Source organism: Chamaea fasciata, unplaced genomic scaffold (genome assembly GCF_029207755.1).
Source record: "Chamaea fasciata isolate MVZ Bird 193981 ecotype frontalis unplaced genomic scaffold, bChaFas1.0.hap1 SCAF_7, whole genome shotgun sequence".
NCBI classification, from domain to species: domain Eukaryota; kingdom Metazoa; phylum Chordata; class Aves; order Passeriformes; family Sylviidae; genus Chamaea; species Chamaea fasciata.
In genome coordinates this window covers 28,649,794-28,669,467 of record NW_027094092.1, presented here as the reverse complement: position 1 = coordinate 28,669,467, position 19,674 = coordinate 28,649,794, and the positions used below count along the sequence as shown (strand labels likewise).

The following is a 19,674-nucleotide window of genomic DNA, read 5'->3' as shown; positions in this document are numbered from 1 at the left end:
GTGAAGTTTTTTATTGCATTCTTGAAACTGGGCCAATTTCTGAGTGCATGCCCAGCAATGAGTACTAGGTGGGTCACTATTATTCTTTTGGCCACAGTTCCCACTGAGCTTCCCATGTACACGGCAGCAATGGTACAACCTAGGACATGGGTGAGTGCTTATATTTAAATGCAGTGGGAGCATCTGCTGAGCTCATCCACCTCACATCATGCCTTTAGACTCCATGCCTAAGCTCAAACTACACCCCAGGCCACATGTGGGTACGTGCAGTTTAAAAAAGGCACCAAGGGTATCTGGCAGTGAGGCAAAAGTGTGAGCAAACTCCACCAGCCACCTGCAGGGAGGCGCTGGGGGCCTTGGGGCTGGTCTGCCCCTGCCACCTAGCTCTGGGCAAAGCCCAGACCTCCTGTGTGAAGGGAATGCAGGGAGGAGGGCTAAATCTACTCATGGTGTTAATTATCTGTCTATTTTAAATGACTCATTTAAATACCAGGAGGTACTTAATCCCCTCCTGGGACAGAGGCAGGTTGGGAGCACTGTGTGCTTTGCTGGGCGCTAAGCGGCACTGGCACACACAGCTCCATCATTAGTAAGCTGGCTGCTGCTGGCACATGCACACGGATGACAACGTCATTAAAAACATTTTTTCCATCTAATACTCCAAAGGTTATTCTCGGTGACAAGTGCTTTCCAGCCTGTGGCTGGGGCTGAGCAACTGCTGCTCCCATTTGTGCAGGCTGGCTCCTACACTGAGGCCATATTCAAGCATGAGCAGATCTCTTGGATGCCTTTCTGTTACCATCTAGATCTATACCTATGTCCTATTGTACTGTCAAGAGGTGGATGAAATGAACTGGAGGAGAACAAAGGTGTTGTTGCCTCTAGTTTATCTCACCCATGTCTAGGTACAACAATACTGGGTGTCCTCCAAAATGTTTTCCCAAAGCAAAGGGCCATGCTGGTGGAGACATGCAGGTAGGCATCATCCCACTACAGCAGCTGAAGCCTGGAGAGGCACATGCAGCTGATGGGGGCTTCTCCTTGCAGCTGATGCTGTGAAGAGGCATCCTGTTGGTACTTAGGGAGAGTAGCAGAGGGGTCCTTCCATGCTTACAAACCACTCCAGCAGCCCCAGACACAGAATCAGAGGAAAAATGCATCATAGAATATTTTTGTGGTTTGTCTGAGCTTGTCCAGAAGAGTCCTGATCACACCAACACCACAGTAATTGCCAGAAAGGTGACAAAGCCCAATCCACATGCTGCAATTTCCTCCTTCCCAACTTAAAACCTGTGCTCAACATCTCTAACAAACACTTCCATTTCTCACTCTATTGTACCCTAACAGATTCCTGATGCTTGCACACTCCACCTACTCATTCCAGCTTCCTCTGGCTTGGCCCCTTTTGATTCTGGATCTAAGCCTCAGAACCTGAGGGGAGCAGGATACTTCTATGCAGCAGTGGCAGCAAACCAGCCCTAAAGGCCCCAACATGTTGTAGTAGAGATGGCCACAACACTCAGAGTGGTTTGGTAAAACTTCAGAAGACTTCAAGAATCAGCACCTTATTATCTAGAAGTTTTTCATACCTTTTCTATGTAGTCTTCCATGGGCAGCTCCACACAGCTCTGGCTTTTCTCTTCTTCTCTGTTCCTTTTGCAGTTCCAGCTTGCTCTTTCCTATCCCTAGCACGGCCACCTAACCCTGTCTGTCCCTTGTAAGGCATCTGACCCTTTCTGTCCCTTGCACAACCTCCTGTCCCTTCCTCCTTCACAGCACAGCAACTGACACCCTCCCAGCATACTCACTCTTTATCACACCCATAGCTGGGAGGGCAAGGCTGTTCCCATTCTTTGGTAATTAACACAGCTGCAATATATCAGAGGGAAGATTGCCTTCAGCACCATCTCCATCTATCTTCCCACACCAACATTCCCCCAAAACCCCTCTTGGTCCCATCACTGGAGTCAAGGACAATGAGCCAGAGCTGGAACTTGTGTGTTTCCCCTTAGGTCAGAGGCAGGTGCGCTCTCTTTGGGCAGGAGCTGTCCAGCAGGGCAAGTGGTGGGAAGTGACCCCACACACCTGTGGAAAGGAGTGTGCAGTACCCAGTAGGGCAGTGGTCTCTTTGTGGCTTTGCCAAGCTCTGGCTGTCCAGGGTAGCCTTGCCACATCTGCTCTGCCAGGGCTGCCTTTCCCACTGCACGAGTGCCCAACTGGGAAGTCTTCCACCCCACTTGGTCACTTTGCATTACACTGTGAGGAGCCCAAGCCCCAGTCTCCCCTGGAATCCCATAAGTGGGCCCCATGCTGTCAGGCAAAGATAGGAGACTGGGGTTATGGGCTGCACCAGCTGCCCTTATGCTTCAGAGGGCAGGTAGGAACAGTTCTAGCTCATGGGCCACTGTAAAGGTCATTTTGAGGGTCAGATGTCCAAATACAAGTGGAAAAAATCAGTCAGTGATGACACTGGGTGAGAAGGCAGCATGGTACTGGCCAAAACAGGGACATAGTTCCTAAAGAGCTTTTGAGGGACAGGTGAGTGTCTCTGCAAAACTCTTCTTCACCCAAAGGCTGATTTTTGAGCAGCACCCATGCAGTGCAGCATCACCAGGACAGCAAAACCTGTGGGGTGCTGTGGGTGCCTTCTGTGGCAACAGAAGGGAAGGGAAGGAAGCCAGAGGTAACACTGGTCCCACACCAGGCATGGCCCTCAGACTGTCCCCATACCGTGGTAGGCCCCAGGGACAAAGCAGCTCCTTTGATCCCCTTGGCTTTTCCCTCCTGATGTCAGACGTGTTTTTTACTCTCAACCACAGCAGTGATGCAGGGAAAGAGGCAGAAAGGGAAGATGTGCAGCCCAAAGCACGAGGGCTGCTGGGAGGGGCCAGCAGCTGTTATTGCAGGCTGCCATGGGAAGCTGATGGGAGAAACAAAAGGGAAAGATCAGCAGCAACAAAAACAGCAGCAAAACCTCCTCTCTGCCATCTAGACAGGGGCAAGGGCTGCAGGGTCCTCCCAGCAGTACCAAACCAGAGGGCTGGGGTGGTGGGGCGGGGGAGCAAACCAGCCAGAGCCATTGCAACCAAGTGCAGGCAGCTGCCCCAAGGAAAACAGAAGCAAGCAGATAGCTAGACCTGAAATAAAACAACAGCTTAAAAAAAAAATCCCGAAGGCACCAAACCTCTTGTGGTTTTTTTAGCTTGCATATTTTTTAATGGAGTAAAAAAAAAATTAAAAGGAACATGCCACAAATGTCAGCCTGGTGCAGATCGCCCTTCTGCATGGAGGGCACCAGGGGCCCCATACAGTTCGCTCATGGCAGCCAGTCCTACCCCCACACACCTTCCCTGTTGACAGCTGGAGAAGGAAGTGGATGAGAAGCACACGGTGGATACAGCACAAGTACAAAAGAAGAGCACAGCAGCGCCCCAGGCTGGGCTTTAGCCAGGGATGGCTACGCTGGCACAGGTAAAATAAAAGCTCAACAGACTCTGTATGTCCCAATTAAAACCAGCAACAATAACAATCTCCTCTTGAGAGCTGCACTTTAAACCCCCACAAAGAACATTTGGGGACTCTTGTAATTTTTCTTTTTGTGTCAGACATATGAGCTCTTGGGCTGATGGGCCACGTGGCAGTGGCAGCAGCTGCTCTTGGTGGCTGCTGGCACTACTGGAGGCAGAAGGACCAGCGAGCTCAGTGGGAGCCTGGCATCGGGGTCTCTTGCCAGGTCTCTTGCATCGGGATCTTTTGGAGGCAGGGTGGTGGATGCATGTTAGCTTCAAACCCAGTGGCTTTCACACATTGTGGGCTCTCAGCAACAAAGCTCTGGCTGCTCATCTGAGAAGGATCCCTCTTCTCTGCCTCATGTGTACACTTTTATATATAGATATCTGATAAACATTTTGTATGAAAATAAATACTTCATCTGTGTTTTAAGAACCATCATTGCCTCCATGTAGTCACCTGCTACGTTACATCTCTTTTTTGCCCATGACAATCTTGCTCCCATTGCTTTTTCCCTAACCCATGGGCACCTCCTCCCTGCCTCCTGAGGCAGCCGAAAGAACTGCAGCAAGCAGAACTGTACCTTTTGGCAGCCCCTCTCTTACTTGCTGCCTCCCAAAGTTTAGCATATTTTAGGGAACTTGATTAAAATGGTTCCCTTTTACAGCACCTGTTTCATGGTAGAAGAAATGATCTTCATCTCAAAAACACTTTACAAAGAGTAGGATTTTAAATTCTCTTCCAGGGCTCTCATTAAGAAATATGTTTCTAGATAGCACTGTTTATATAGATATAGGTATAGTTTTTATTTATTTTATTACCAACCCAACATTTCAATTTGCAGCTGTTGATGTAACTCATGACATACTCTCATGGTGGTGGGTTTTTTTCTTCTTTATCCTTAAAAAGAAATGCATTTCAAATTAAAATGATGCTTTTTTGTCTGTCTGGTGTTCCTGAAAGGTACTTGAGATGATGTAGGAGTCCTGACGTGGGTGGCAGTTTTTAAGCCCGTACCTGTCAATGGCCTGGAGACCACCAGCGAGGTGTGGGTGCTGTGAAAAATGGGGTAGGGATGGGATGGAAGGTCAGCCACGCCACAGCTCTGGGTGGGATGGTGCTGGGAACATATGGGCACGCTATCCAGGTTTTCCTGAATTCATTTCCACCTCTGAGCAGGAGGACCATGCAACAAACCTGCCACCACCACCATCCCAAGGAGCCTGTGCTGCTTTCCCTGTCCCCCTTGCTCCCCCCAGGGCAGGATGTTTTATTTCTTTAACAGATGTAAATTAATATAATTTTCTCTCCCTGCAGTACCACGAGCTCAAAGTTAATTATACAAAGAGAAATGCCATAGTCAAAATATACATGACACGTATTGTATTAGAGGGACGGGGGTTTTTTTCCTTCTTTTTTTCTTAGCCCAGGCAGGTGATTGAGATGCTACATGCTCCAGCTTTTGTCACTAAATGTGTGTGACTGTGTGTCTGTGTTTGTATTAAAAATATATCAGTCTTGTGATGTTCTTAAAAAAGAAAGAAATGGAAGGCGGCAGGGGAGGAAACGGGTAACAGTGAAAAAGTTTTTTGACTGTGTCACAGTCTTTTGTGGCTTCAGAAATACACATGTTCAATTCCAGCACTGATGGCAGCTTGAAGCTTTGAGTTTAACTTTTTAACATTTTTTGGATAAAGTAGTAAAAAAGAAAAAAAAAAAAAAAGAATCAGCGTGCTCCCCCAGGACCAAAAAACCCCCGAGCAAACAGAAAAAAAAAGAAAAAAACCCCGCAAATTCCTGAACCAGACTTCTGCAATTCTCAACTAGTAAAAATAAGGAAACATCTCCTTACAGTGGAGGGGTGCTCGGCAGGAAAGGAGATGACCCCCTGTGGGAGAGGTGGCCTTTGGAGATGGTTGAAACTTCATAATTTCACTGAATAGGGTCAGTGCCCGGGTTTATTGTGTTTTATTTCAACACTTGTCATTGTTGCTTTCTTTTGTACCATTTTTGGATGGGTTTCGTCTCTTTGTTTTTTTTCACTCTGTGATGGTTTTGCCCTTCTTAGCACGCTGCTGTCCGGCCGTCTGGGTAGTGGCAGCCCCCGACAGACCGCCGTACCCTCCGGTGAAACCGCGATCGCAGGACTGGTGTCCGGTGAGGTAACGGAGGAGGCGGCCCCTCCCCCGGCAGCACCGTCCCTCCACCACCTAAAACCCCTTGATGTAGCAATAGGCCTCCAGGGTGGCGAAGAGGATGTAGAGCAGCCAGAGGCTGACGAAGAGCAATGTCGTGGCCACTTTGCAGCCCCGGGGGCCGCCCAGCTCCCCGCCAAGGTGGGGTCGCCGGCGGTAGAGGAGGACGCTGATGCAGATGAAGGCGAAGATGGTGAAGAGGGTGACGGAGAATGCCAGGGTGCCTGCCGACACCTGGAACTCCTGCCCCTGCGACGCCCAGTAGATCGCTGCCACTGACCATGCCAGCCCGATGCCCAGGAAGACGTTGACAGCGTTGCTGCCAGTGACATTGGTGATAGAGGCGTCAGCGTACATGTCCTGGATGGCTGCGGCTTTGCTGGCGAAGGTGTCTGGGGTTGAGGGAGAAGGGAAGGAGAAATCACTGGGGGGTCCAACAGGAAAAACAGACAACCCTTCATGTCAGGGGGACAAGGGAGGCTCAGGTGTGGCACCAACCAGGTCAGAACACGGACCAAGAGGTGCACAATCCCCTCCTAGGTTCAGAGATCCCATGTTGCAACAAAGCAGCGTGCAGACCTTGCCTAAGGACAGGGCTTTGAGGATACCCTTCCCAGCCTGAACCCCATGCCATGACAGAGCTTCTCCCCTGAAATCAGGAGCATCTCCAGAGGCTTACTTCCCACCCTGTCCCCTCCCCAAGGCCACCCCACCTGGTACAGAAGTGCCGAAGGCGACAAAGACGACGGCGGTCACTGAGTCCTTGAGGCCGATGGTGCAGCCGAAGTGGGAGGCGAGGTCGCCGATGACGGCCGTGAGCATGCCGATGATGAGGATGGAGACAACGAAGCAGGCCCAGCCATTGCAGTACTCGGTGGGGGGCACACAGGCAAACAGCACCTTCCAGAACACTGTCAGGAAGTGCATCACGTAGTCAAAGCACGACGGCAGCCGCTCCTCACCGGACTCATCCTCGTCCTCATCACCTGCTGCAAACAACATGGAAGGAGAGGTCCAGCATTCATTCCATTGGGGCAGCTCGTGTTTGTCTCCTCCACCCCAAGGCTGCAGGGATTCTGCTCTGCTGGGACAAGGTAGTGTGGTGCTGGCCGTGACAGTGAATTCAAGGCACACCAGGTCCTTCAGTGATGGGTGAGGCTTGGCAAAAAGAATATCTCCCAGCCACCCCAGAGCCCTCAGGGATGGGGACTGATGCAGCGGGGTGTTGTACCCACAGAGGGGCAGCCCTGTACCCGTCCATAGGCAGTCACATAGGAGGCAGTCAACCTGTGGAGATCACTTTTGAGTAGCATGAAGAAATTACACAGGCAGGTGATGTTTTGGGCCAAAGCGAGCAGAAAGTAATAGAATTGGGAAACTGGAGAGATCTTTTGATCCTCCTGCTCCAGGGCATGGACTGGGCCATCCACTGCCTCCTCTACAGTTGGGTGGAAAACACCCCTTTGGGGCAGAAGCCAAACCAACCATCAAGGAAAGGTTCAGAAAGATGCCCAACTGCCATAGATGTGGCTAAAATACCTCCCCCACAGCTGCCTGGCTCTGAAAACAGTGAGCTCTCTCATCAGGCAACAGCTGGCAGGTCTCTGGGCCTTTTCCTTCACCAGCTGCTGCCTCACGAGGCAACATCTCCAGTCTTCATGTGGTAACCCTCCCTACTCCCAGGAACTCTACTGGCTATGACAGGACATCTCCCAGTAGGAGCTACCTGCACTAGCCAGGATCCCAGCCAGGATGGGATTTTGCTGCCTGTACACTGCTCATCAGGTCACCAAAGCAGCAGGAGCACTGCCAGCTGATGCAGCCTTTGAAAACTGGCCTTCTGGAGGGCTCTGCACCAGAAGATGGATCTCCTGGGCTCTTCACTAATGTACCTGCAAAAGCCCAGTATATTTGGACCAGTGGAGCTCTTTGGACTGGCTTTGCTGATGGGTCACCACAGCTGAGCATCACTGACCAGGGAGATGCTGTCATTCCAGGCTGCATGAATCCTGTGGATGTTCATATGGATTTACTGATGTCCCCCTCACCTGCGCTCACAGTAATGGCCTCCATGAACTGGTCCCTCCAGGAATGTGTCCCTACAACCAAAGCCAGGTTTGTCTTCCTAATCAGCTTGTCCACGGTGCTCTGTTGTGGGAATAAAGATGCACAGCAATTAAAGCAGCTGCTAGTGGGCAAGGGTGATCTTGCACTGAACTGTGGTCTCACAGACCCTTTCCAAACTTGTGGAAGTGTCACAAGCACTCTCCTACCAGATAGATTAGGCCATGACTAGGGTTTAGCCCACTTTCTCCCTGGACTGGCTCATCCAAACCTCACCAGAGCCAGCTTGTTTGCCACATCTCAATCCTGATAAGGTTCCTTCTTCTCTCAACCCTGCCTCACCAGAGACAGCTTTGCTCCTGCATCCTCCTGCCCACTGGCTTCTTCTGCTTCCAGCAGGGCCTTCTTACCTTTCTCCCCCCACTCCCACGAACCAGCAGCTGCTACTTTTGACATTTCTCGCAGACTTCACCCACCCTTTACTGCATTACATACTTCTTTTCCTCTCTCAACAGCCCTTTCCCTGCACATGCTGTCCCCTCAGTCCTGCTCTCCAAGGCTGCTCCACAGTGCCACATGGCTTTCCCCTCCTGGAGGACCCCTAGGACACCTACTGACCTTGAACTCATAGGACTCCTCAATGATGACTTCCAGTTTGGGGTGCTCGCCGAGTATCGGTTTGCCCATCTCTGCAATTCTCTTGGCTTCCTCCTCTTCAACTGTCATCTTCCTCTCAGCCACCTCTGTGAAAGCAAGGCCAACACCAAGCTGTGGGCAGCAGCCTTGCACCTCCAGGGCACCACGGGGGCTTGTCTGCAGGGCCTGAGCATGGGCTCCTGCAGCCCCCTCACAGCTTGCTATGTTCACACAGCAGTTTGGGGGGCAGTGGTGGAGTGTTGGACCACAGAAACAAAGGACCAGGATTTCTGAATATCAGTCACCAAGAACACAGGCAACATATTTTTAATTTATTAACAAAAAAAACCTTTAATGTTTCTTCAGTCTGCACTGGTCCTCTTGGTTGACACACACTCTCCCATCACTCCTGCAGCAGCCACACTTTTGGGGAGACCAAGGTAGCAAATCATTCTGCCATTTGGGAGAAGTGCCCTTTAAGACACTTCTAACACCCTGACGTGCTCCCTGGTTTGAATGAACAAGAGGCAGAGCCTTTTATTCCCCCTTTTAGTAGAAAATCATGGTTGGCTCCTTTTGCCTCTCAGTGCTTGATGTAACATTCAGACACACACAGTCACAACCACATGTGGACCACACATAAACTGGAAAAATTAACAAGAAGAAAGTAATGAAACAAGTAGTTTTTCCTTTCATAATGCTGTGAGGGTGCTAAAGCACTGGAACATGTTGTCCAGAGAAGATGTGAATGCCCTGTCCCTGGAAGTTCAAAACCAGGTTGGATGTGGTGTTTGAGCAACCTAGGGAAAGGTGTCCCATGAGAATGGGGTTGAAACCAGATGATCTTCAAAGTTCCTTCCAACATATTCCATTCTGTAATTCTATATTTAGTTTCTGCTGAAGGAAACTAAACCAGGACTCAGGTCAGCAGCATGCTGCGATGACCCTGTGTCAGGCTCAATCTCACTGATGACTCAGCTAACCCAGCAAGGTGCCTCAAGAGGGTTCTGGCTGCCCAGATGGAAAGGAGCATCCCAATCAGCTGGAAGGGCTCCCTGGCAGTGTCCCTAGTCCTGGCCTAGGTCTCCTCTTCCACCCACATGCCTAAGTGCAGGTACATGCTGATGGGCTCTCTGTAAAACTGACATCTCAAGAAAGGGGCTGCGTTCCCCCTGGCCTTCCTGTGCCTGACCAGTCAGGATGTACAAGCTGAAATACAGTGCCCAGCTGAGCCTGGGAATGGGATCTGGAACTCTTTAGAACCTTGAGGAGGGGGGGCGGGGGGCATATCACGAAGGCAGAGCATCTTGTTCTGGCTAAGCAGTGGGTCAGATATTACCTGAGGTTTCCTGCAGAGGTTACAAATGCCCAGGTAATGCCTCAGATGTGATTAATCCCATGTGGACTCCAGCAGATCTCATACTTCACACTAAAACTCACACAGAAATTATGCAGTCCTGGTGAAATCTATTTATAAACTCTGACTTCTCTCTTCATCTGCCTGGCTAGATTGACTGCAAAGACTGTAAGCCTTGCAAGACCTTCAGAGTTTATAAAACACATAACTCCTGTGGCAGGTGACATTATTATAACCCATCACAGAAACAGAAAAGTTGCATTCATCATTTAAAATCAATGATGTACATCAAGCCCATCACTGCCTAGCTCCAAGGCAGCATCATCTGGATTAAGGAATCCCCATAAATTTAGAAAAAAATTACAGAGACAGAGGAGCACAGCACCTGGAGGGGAAGAAGGGCAGTGCAGGATGCTGGGGGATGCAGGGGGCACATCTTTTCACTGAAAGGGTAGTTAAGCATTGGAATGGGCTGCCCAGGAAGGTGGTGGAGTCACCATCCCTGAAAGAGATCAAGAAACAACTGGATGTGGCACTTAGTGCTATAGTTTAGTTGGCATGGTGCTGTTTGGTCAAAGATTAGACTCAATGATTTTGGAGGTCTTTTCCAACCTTAATTATTTCATGATTCTATGAAAATTCCATGATTTACATGACACTTGGAGGCATGAACTGATGATTATTAAGAACAAGATTCAAGGTACTTACATTCACTGGAACAAGGAGTCAGATAGAATGTACATCTCTTTTTCTAAGACACAGAACAATAAAGTCCAGTCCCTTGCTCTAGTTGGGAGTGTGTGAATATGACAAGCTGTGTCCACCAATGAAAATGCAGGAGCTCACACATCAGTTGCCATAGCACATACGATGTGACTTTGCTTCTGTCTGAGCTCCCCATAACCTGAAGGTCAGGGGTGAAGGCACCCTCAGCTCCACAAAGCCCAGCTTGGCAGATGAGCTGAGCACATGCTGACATGTGCTGACAATACAGAACTGTGCAAAAGCACTCCAGCCATCCCAGCAGGGTTGCAAAGCCCAGACCTGGTGAAAGTCTGGATCACTACAACCTTCCCTGGAAGAACTACATCTGAAAAGCTGCAGTCACAGTTGGCAGTGCAGTCCCTTAGGCTCCTGCCTAAGTTGCAGAGTGCAGAAAGCACACATCTGAAATCTGAGGAAATGCTCTGAAAATAGGGACTATCAGACAGAATTTCCTCAGCTTAACTCCAGGACAAATGATGCAATGAAACCTCAGTCCGTCCCCCCCCCAATCTGATTTAACGAAAGCCTTTGGCACGGTAAGAGAACATAGAGTCTCACACAAATGTCATGCCTCAAGGCCAGGCTGAACTGCACGCAGGTCTGCAGGCATATGCAGGGCAGCAAGCTTTCTTATCTCCATAGGAAATGGTATCCAACACAGTGTTATCCCAGAACCTGGCATCTTGCTTATGCTAGTTTATGAACTTGCACCAGGCAGGACAGTGCAAAATGTGAATCCCTCCCTGAGGAGAAAAATCTCCTGCATTTCTTCTCAGTGTGTGCCATGTCCAGGGCTGTTGGGCAGGCTGCATGGGAATGCCTGTGTTCACAGAACCTTGCACCTTCTAGCATGTGACTTTGTTGTGTCTGCAAGCCACTTGTGGATCACCAACTTATACAACAAGCAAGACAAACTTGCCAGGCAGCTCTTAAGAGTAAATCAAGCAACATAAGCATGTCCAAGAGTGTTTGTCAGCCTAGGGGCCAGATGCCCCACAAAGTGAAGGTGGTGGGAGTCCTGCTATTCCAGAAGGCACCTTGCCAGCAGCCTAAGTGCCACCAGAGACACCTTCAAGCCTTAGGTAAGCCACTTGGAGTGAAGAGACAAGCTGACTGGCGATGGAGACCTTCAGCCTACTGACAGCACATCCAGGGAGACATGAATAATGGAGGCCCTGATGTCACCTCCTCTGCCATGTGTACAGTGAGGTGCAGACAGAAGAACGGCCACCCAAGAAGACACATCAAGGGCATCCTGTGGGGACAGATGATTGAACATGACTGCCAAGCTAAGTCTCAATGTCAGCTGCAAGCAGACCACAGAACAGGCACAGGGAGCATGTCCAAATGGGTACCTCACAGAAATGCTAATAGCGGAAGCTTTTGGATAAGAAAGAAAGGCGGTAATTCCTTAATGTCTCATTAAAATGCAGTCACATTGGTGAACATGCAACAGGAAGGCAAAGCACAGAAACCTAATAAACTTCAAAGGTGCATCTGAAAACATTTAAGCTGCCATTGTGTTTTCAGGCTCCATCCTAATGTAGGAGAAAAAGACAAGACTCCCATGTCACTACATTGCTGGATCTTCTTGCTCAATGCACTCATGCAAGTGACCCTTAGGTGCTAAATACCAGGCTGCTGACTGTCCTCTGCAATTAAGACAGTGGCAGGAAGGACAAATTTAGGAGCCCAGCTGATTTTTTGTTCCCAAACCTATACTTGCCATACAGTTAAGGCGGGCAGCTAAGCACCTTCAAAGAGCGATATGAAGCACTTATGTGATTCCACCAATTCTGTCCACCTACTGTTTAGGACACAGGAGCATCTTGTGGCAGGAATCAGTCTCAACCTCTGCAAAACACCAGATCCCATCCTAAGCCTGCTCCAAGCCTGTTGGGTCTGCCTCTTTCAATGGGATGTTGAGGGCTGAGTTGAGCCTGTGTGTACTGACTCAACAGCTGAGAAGGAATAAACTCTTGCTACAACCCAGTGGCAGAGAACAATCCCAACGCTCCTGCATTTTAGGGAAGCACTTCAGCCAGCACAGGGTGCACCAGCCTGCCCGTAGAGCCACAGGAGGTTGCTAACCCCGCAGCAAGTGTGGAACATGCTCCCACACAGTCTGGTGTACGGCTGGGGTCTTGGAGGGCTCCTCCAGGAAGCAGAGACAGGACATCTATGAGGTGTGTTACACATCACCCCAGTGTGGTAGCTTGCAAAGAAGACTACCAAGGGCTGAGATAAATAAAACACAAAGTAAGGGGGAGAGAGGATGGAGGGGTTTATGCGTTGGGAGAGGGATTTTAGTTTGGAAGGTCAAGTCTGTCAAGGTGAATGCTGCCAAGCTGCAGCTCAATTATTAACTAGCTGGATTTCTGTTTGTATCTGCATCAGTACCTACTTTTCAATGTGGATTGCACCCTGGACTCCCTGCTGTCTACTCCAATTAAGCCCGATAAGGTCTGGCTGTGCCTATCAAGAACAAAGCTTGCCAGGACCTTCTGGGCTGCCTCCATCTCCTCCCTGGGAAGGGAGAAGGTGGCCAGGAAGGGGTCTCCTAGACCCTGTCTGCTCTGGCACCTGGGTATGTGCTACCATTGAGTGTTAGGAACCTCTCTGTTCTGCAGGAGAACACAAAGGCTGCTGAGGCCAGGCAAGCTGGGGCTGCTGTGCCAGCTGCTGCACCAAGATAACCTGTTCCTGGTGCAGGGATGAGTTAGAATAAACTACAAGCAGCTGAGACAACAGGTCGAGTAAAATCAAAGGCTGGGTGGGAGGAATGAGGATGAAGTATGCTTTTGCTTGGGCTGCAGCAAAAGCCACAGCTGATACCCACTAGATGCTGGACTGTGCAGGAAGCAAGGAGAAGTTCTTGGATAAATCACTCCATGCTCTCATTCTGCTTTGTTCAGACCCTTAAAGCTATGAAAGACAAGGGGGCTGAGCAGCTCCTGGTTATGGTCCTGCCACTGCTGTGCTCTGCAGCCCTGGGCATGTCCCTGCCATGCTCACTGCTCAGCTTTCACCCCACGTCTGTCTCTGTCTGTCTCTCTCACCTCATGTCTGAAGGGCCATCCCAGGACTTGAGCTGCAGTGATCTGCAAAGCACTTTCAGATCTGCACATGACAGGCCATTTCTTGGGCCCAAAATACTGTAAGCATATCCCGTCCTCCTTGTGTTTCTCCCAGGGAAAGGGGAGCACTGAGCTGCGTTCCCACATTGTGCATTGCTTGCCTGCTCAACGTCCTTCAGGCTGGGGGTGGGGGGGATCAGATGGGAACTAGACATTGCCTGTGGCCTCCTGGACACATTATAAATCAAAGTTAGATGAAGTCCATTTCTATGGTGTAATCTGGGCACTGCATCTTTTGAGCTGAAGCAGGCAATGGGAAGGCCCTGTAACACCCTCAGAGAGGTAGATACTCATCACCTAGGCAATGCTGCAAGACTACCAAACAACCATGGACCAGTTTGTATTCCCTGACACTTCCTGAATAAATTGGATTAAAACCAGCAATGTATTCATGAAAGATTGCTATGAAGGCCATTTCACACTCCTTGAGCTATCTTGTCTCCATCCATTTCTGGAGCAGGCATGTATCGGCATGAAGGTCACCTCTTTTGGGGACTATGCTGCTAGGAAGAAATTAAAACAACAATTAAAATGGGAATTTTTTGTTGTTGTTGTTGCTTAATAAGATATAACCCTGGCTAAACAAAGTAAATAGCGAGCATGAATGAGTTCCTCTCTCCAGAGCACTGTCAAGCTGTCAGTCACAAGTGGGAAAGACTTCTGGCTAAAAGACACTCTGGCTTTGGAGATTAGCATATGGACATGCCCTTTATGGAAGTACATGCAGACATACAAGCACTGTCAGCCTAGGCTGCCTTCTGAAATGTAAGGAATCTGCTTACTTAGCCCTGAAAGCTATTTTTGAGACATGATACATCCTGTATACATACCCCAGCGTTCCTTAATGCTAACTGGGAAATGCTGCGCATTCATTTGAGGGAGGCTAAGGCACAGGGCTGGGAACTGAGCATTATTCCACTCCTGGCTCTGCCTTGAGATTGCTGCTGACATGACCATCCCCAACTGGCCAGAGAACTGGCATCTCTGCTCCTCAGTCTTTCCCACTGCAAAGTGGTCATGAGAGTTTTAATGCATAAATAAAGAAACATATTTAGAAATATTTTCTAGGAACTAGATGAATATGTAGCAATTATGATATAGAAGTATCTACCGCTTAGGTAATTCCACAGCCCTTTAAAGATCTAGATCACTTGAGCCCAAGAACTTTCAAGCAAAGGCTGTGCTCAAGTTTTCAGTGACTTTTGCAAAGGCTGGAAAGACCTTGAGAGCAGCTCTTCACCTGCTGGCGAAGGCAGGGGCAACTGGAGTACCTTTGCACTTTGGTATCAATTATTTCCCTGTATCAACAATATACAGAGAGATCATTGCCAGTGTCACAGTGTCACAGAATCACAGAATGACTAGGTTGGAAGAGACCTCCAAGACCATCGAGTCCAACCCATGCCCTAACACCTCAACTAGAGTACGGGACTGAACAGAAGGTTAAAAAATCCCCCAGACTCTCAAGTCTCTCCACAGCTATCCCTTACTACTCTGAAGCCTGAACAGTTGGCGGTGGACACATGGCCAAGTGTTGCACAGCCTTGCAAGTCTGGCTCAGAGAAAGAAGAAACTTGGAGAAATAAATGCTGAGCAGAACCGGCGGCCTGCTCAGTTACTTCACCTTGTGTAAAATTCATGGCCCTGTTTTCCTTGGGAGGGCCCTGAAAGGCCAGGGGCCAAAGTCAGGATCCCTCATCTCTCCCCAGGAAAGGGCTCTTGGGACAAGAGAGGCATTGTCACTTGGGCCCATCCATCAGGGCACCCACACTTTCTGTGAAGAGAAGGGATCACTCTTGTGAGTGGGGGCTGTGCAGCTGCTGACACTTCAGGGGCTGCCAAAGTGGTGCCATGAGACGGGGAATGCCCCAGGGCTGCAGAGGAGAGCCAGGGCACCCAGCAGCCCCACAGACACATCCCCAGGAATGGGATGCTGTCCAGGAAGAGCTGTGCAAGCTGCTCCAGGAGGTAAGGGACGAGGTGCGGGACCGACAGATTCCACTGAAACGTTCAACAATGCAGTTTTTAAACAAAGATTCCCGTGTGCCTGTGTAACCTAAATCTAACATGACATGGACTAAACGAGGACGTCGCTTCTCTCCCCACTGATTAGCCATGATTGCTGCTGAGTGACATTCCAGCACGTGCCTGCTTGCTGGCCTGCTGCTGGATTGAAGCATGTGTAGGGGCCAAGCAACACCAGCCCAACACACATCACATGCTCAGAGGGCACCCCGAGGCTGCCTGGCAAGGGGGCACCCCAGGGACCCCTCACCAGAGAGAGAGAGGAGGCTCTTCCTTATGAACCGAAAAGTAACTTTTCATAGCTGATGATCAAGTTCTCCAATAACAGCTGCCAAAAGCAATCAGGCGGGATCAAAACAGAAGGAAGAAAGTTATGTTATCTTAATAGAAATTATTTGGTTCCCGGGGTTCTGATCAAATTAGGCAGCTACTGAATAAAAGCAATGAAATTACTGGGAACGACACTGTGCTCAACTTATTTCCATTCCTCCCAGATCTGAAGAGGTAACAAAGGAAACCATCCAAACCATTCCAAGGAGTTTTTCATAAACATCCTAAGCTGGTGTTTGGGGAACTGGGGATTTCTGCCTGCTACTAGCAATTTTCTAATTAGTCCAATGGGCTCAGGACATCCCCTGTGCAGCAGATTTGGCATCCTCCGAAAAGGGGCTGGACTGAAGACTGTGTAGCAGATGCTGCTACTTTGATTTGCAGCCCAGCTCAGACACCATGAATGCTTTGGTTTTCAGCTTTGCTCACAAACCTGTGGGATTTCAAGCTCCTCTCTGCACCCTGCATGCCTGTCTTTATCCTACAAGAAATGCTTCTTTAGTGGAAATTCAACAGTAATCACACCTGGAATTGAAGGAATAATGACAGCACAGGTGGCGTACATTGCACCACAGTGGGATAAAGACAGACCAGTGTCATGGAGATTTCAGTCAAGGAAGAGGGGCTCTATATTAATACACATGAAATCCTGACACAGGGACAGGAGATGCAGAGTGCAGAACCAGAGCTGAGGGTGAGGAGGGAAATGGTGCTGGTGCTGATTGTATTGTGGTAGTACTGCTCTGGTGCTGGGCACACCCTGGGGACCCCGTAGGATGGGAGGTGGAGAGCACAGGGGGGAAGGCACTGATGGGTGATGTGCAACCCTCCATAGGAAGGGGGCACGTGCACAACCTTGTACCCTTGCCCAGCTCAGGCAACACTGTTCCACACTGCAGAAATGCCACCTCCCTGCAGAAACCCCTCTCTTCTCCAGTGCATCAGCACAACCCAAGCACCAGAGCTGCCTAAAGAGAGGCTCAAGTCACAGCTTCAGATCAGGCACAGCTGCATGTGCTGCTTTGCAACTCTGTCTCAATCATTTCCCCCAAACCGCAAGGAAAAATCTGGAATATGGGAAATGCTCTTAGATGTCAATCAATCACTGTTAGTTTCTTAATTGTACTGCTTCTAACTAGTTCATGCTAGACACAAACGCCATGAGCTGGGGTTGTCTACAACACAACAAACACCAAAAAGGACAAAAAGAGAGCCAGAGCAGCCAGAGGAAAGGAGAAAAAGCACTTACCTTGGGTGAGCAGTAGGGCTGTGGTGAGAGAAGAACGTGAGAAAGACAGAGAGAGAAAAGAAAAAGAGGGGAGAAGTTAATATCCATCAGGAAAAAGCCGTTTTGCAGATGAAGGCTGTCAGTGAGCAATGGGTATGATGCAAGGCAGCGGGCGAGCTCACCAGGGCTGCATGTTGGGCACAGGCTGGGGAGCAGACACCACAGCAGCAAGATGGAGAGGAGACTGGGGTGTTCCAGTGAGCACCATGGCACTGGCTCCCCAAAGTCACCCCTTCCCCCCCAACAAAGGCGAAGGGATGGGATGCAGCCAGGGAGAAGTGGCAAGGAGGGAAAGGGGAAGGGGGGAAGGAGGGCAGTTACCTATGCCACTGGGGCCTGACACAGCCCAAACTGACCCAAAGGCGTGGGAGGTGCCCTCGCTTAAGCCGGGTATGTGTGGTTGTGACGGGGCTTGGCACAACTAAGGAGCCCCAATAAACTTGTAGGTATTGAGAAGAGAAGGTGATGGACAGCTCATTGAGAAGAGCAGCATCAGAGGAAGGCATTGATAAAACAGATGGCCTCTAGTGTCAAAAGGGGCAGGGGGTAACATGGCCATCCCTCAGGATGATGCCCTGGCTCACCTAGACCTATCCCAAACCCCACAGGTACCACTTTCAGAGGGTCAGGGTGCCTAGAGGAACATAGACACATGTAGAGCATCACTGTTTGAGTCCTCCTGGATTTCTTTGTTCCAAATTGCTGGTCTGCCTGACAGTACTGCATGGACACAGGCCATGAAACGTCACCATGGTGGGATGCAACTGCCTGTCAGGAAATGTGACTGTGTGGTCTCAGGAAATGTGACTGCATGGTCCCCTGAGATTTGGGGTGGGAGGAAAAGAGAAAGGGGCAAAGGTCCTTGCAAGGGATGACCTTACTTTGGCTTTCCATACAGACACAGCCCAGCCCCCTTGGGCAGTGACCCCCTGACCCTCTCCTCTCTTGATCTCCCCACTCCCCAGAGCTGACACAAAGAAACATCTGGCTGGATCCCTCTTAAGTGTAACTCAGACAGCCACAGCTTACATCCAGGTATTAAACCAGCTACAGCAGAGTCCGTATAGCAAAAAACCTCAAATGCCCTTTGAGAGGGGCCAAGCACCAAGTCTGTGCCTTAGCTTTAACTTCTACTTGTTTTTCGAACAGCAAACGAATCCCCGAAGACTTGGTTGCATGTGATGATAGTATTGTAATTACTAGCACTTATTATCATGCACTTTTAGTCTCAGAAGCTTAGAACTCTGTACAGAGTCAGTATTAACAGCCCTATTTGACAGATGGTGAAGCAAGCAAAAAGAAGCTAAAGGGAACATTTTGCAAACTCAGAAGTGGGCTGGAGTCCAAAAGTGCTAATTTTCCCAGACTTGCTGGTTTGGGCCTCTGAAAAGCAAGCACTTTTATATAGATGCACCCAATTGTATCTGTGCCATTTGAAAGTGATTTCCTAAGCAATTTATCAAAGGCTGCACAGTACATCCATGGCAGAGCCAGGGAAACTAATCCTGAGTCCTGACACCCACTGACTTCCTTGCTCTGTTGAGCAGGAACCATGGGCACAGATTTCCCAACAGTCTGCAGAGAGACACTGACAGTCAAGATCTTCATCCACTGATCCATCTCCCCAGGTGGAAGGACTGTGGGCAATCCAAGAGATCTCCCTTGTCCATGCAGGCAGGTAGAGGCACAGTGAAAGGTGAAATGAAGAGGCTTCTTGCTGAGCATCCCTTCTGTTTCAGGGTCAATTCCTTTTGAGAGTCAGAAACTTTGGGGAAACTATTCGTGAGTACATTCTGTATTAAGTACAGTGCCACTGAGCCACAAGATGCAATGGGATGTTTGCTGTGCCTGCACTACCTTCTGTTGCGCACACACCTCTCTGTGAAGTCTCCAACTGGCTCATCAGTACCCCTGGTAGAATGAAACTGGAGTTTCCTTGCAGCTCTGTCCTGCTGCAGTTCATGCTTCATGTTACCTCCTTACTGTTCCGTGGTCTTCTGGTTCTCCAGACAATGTGCAGAAATTTAATTTGCCTTTTGCAATTACAACCATTAGTACAATGGGTCGATTTGGTGTTCAAATGTAATATAATAAAATAATCCTGGGACCCTAAGATACTGTGGCTATTAAAAAACCCATTGGTTCCTCATGTTTTTTAAAACTGTTATGATACTGCTCTGGGATTTGAGTTTATTTTTTTTCCCCATTTGCTTGTGAGCCTGAAAAAGAACAATTTTTCTCCCTTTCACTTATGATATGATACATGAATATTTGAAGAAGCCTATAAAGCTATGAATGAAACATCAAGAATACAGCATGCAGAAAGCCAAGGAATTATTTTATCTTTATATTTCTGAGTGAATGCTG

General features: G+C 49.2%; 1 protein-coding gene across 4 annotated transcripts in view; it reads right to left on the bottom strand.

Moving 5' to 3' along the window:
- Nucleotides 1-4,291: 4,291 nt before the first annotated feature.
- The window catches only part of SLC8A3 (solute carrier family 8 member A3), a 113,674-nt gene continuing 98,291 nt past the window's right edge, over nt 4,292-19,674 (bottom strand). For 3 of the 4 annotated variants that reach the window (XM_066188198.1, XM_066188197.1, XM_066188201.1), the window contains 5 exons: nt 17,269-17,286; nt 8,388-8,512; nt 7,754-7,853; nt 6,419-6,694; nt 4,292-6,097 (listed from right to left, as the gene is read on the bottom strand). In XM_066188198.1, coding sequence (XP_066044295.1) covers nt 5,721-6,097; nt 6,419-6,694; nt 7,754-7,853; nt 8,388-8,512; nt 17,269-17,286 — 896 coding nt within the window. In that variant the 3' untranslated portion in view covers nt 4,292-5,720. The remainder of the gene's footprint in view (nt 6,098-6,418; nt 6,695-7,753; nt 7,854-8,387; nt 8,513-17,268; nt 17,287-19,674) is intronic. The other variant, XM_066188200.1, reaches the window with a different exon arrangement.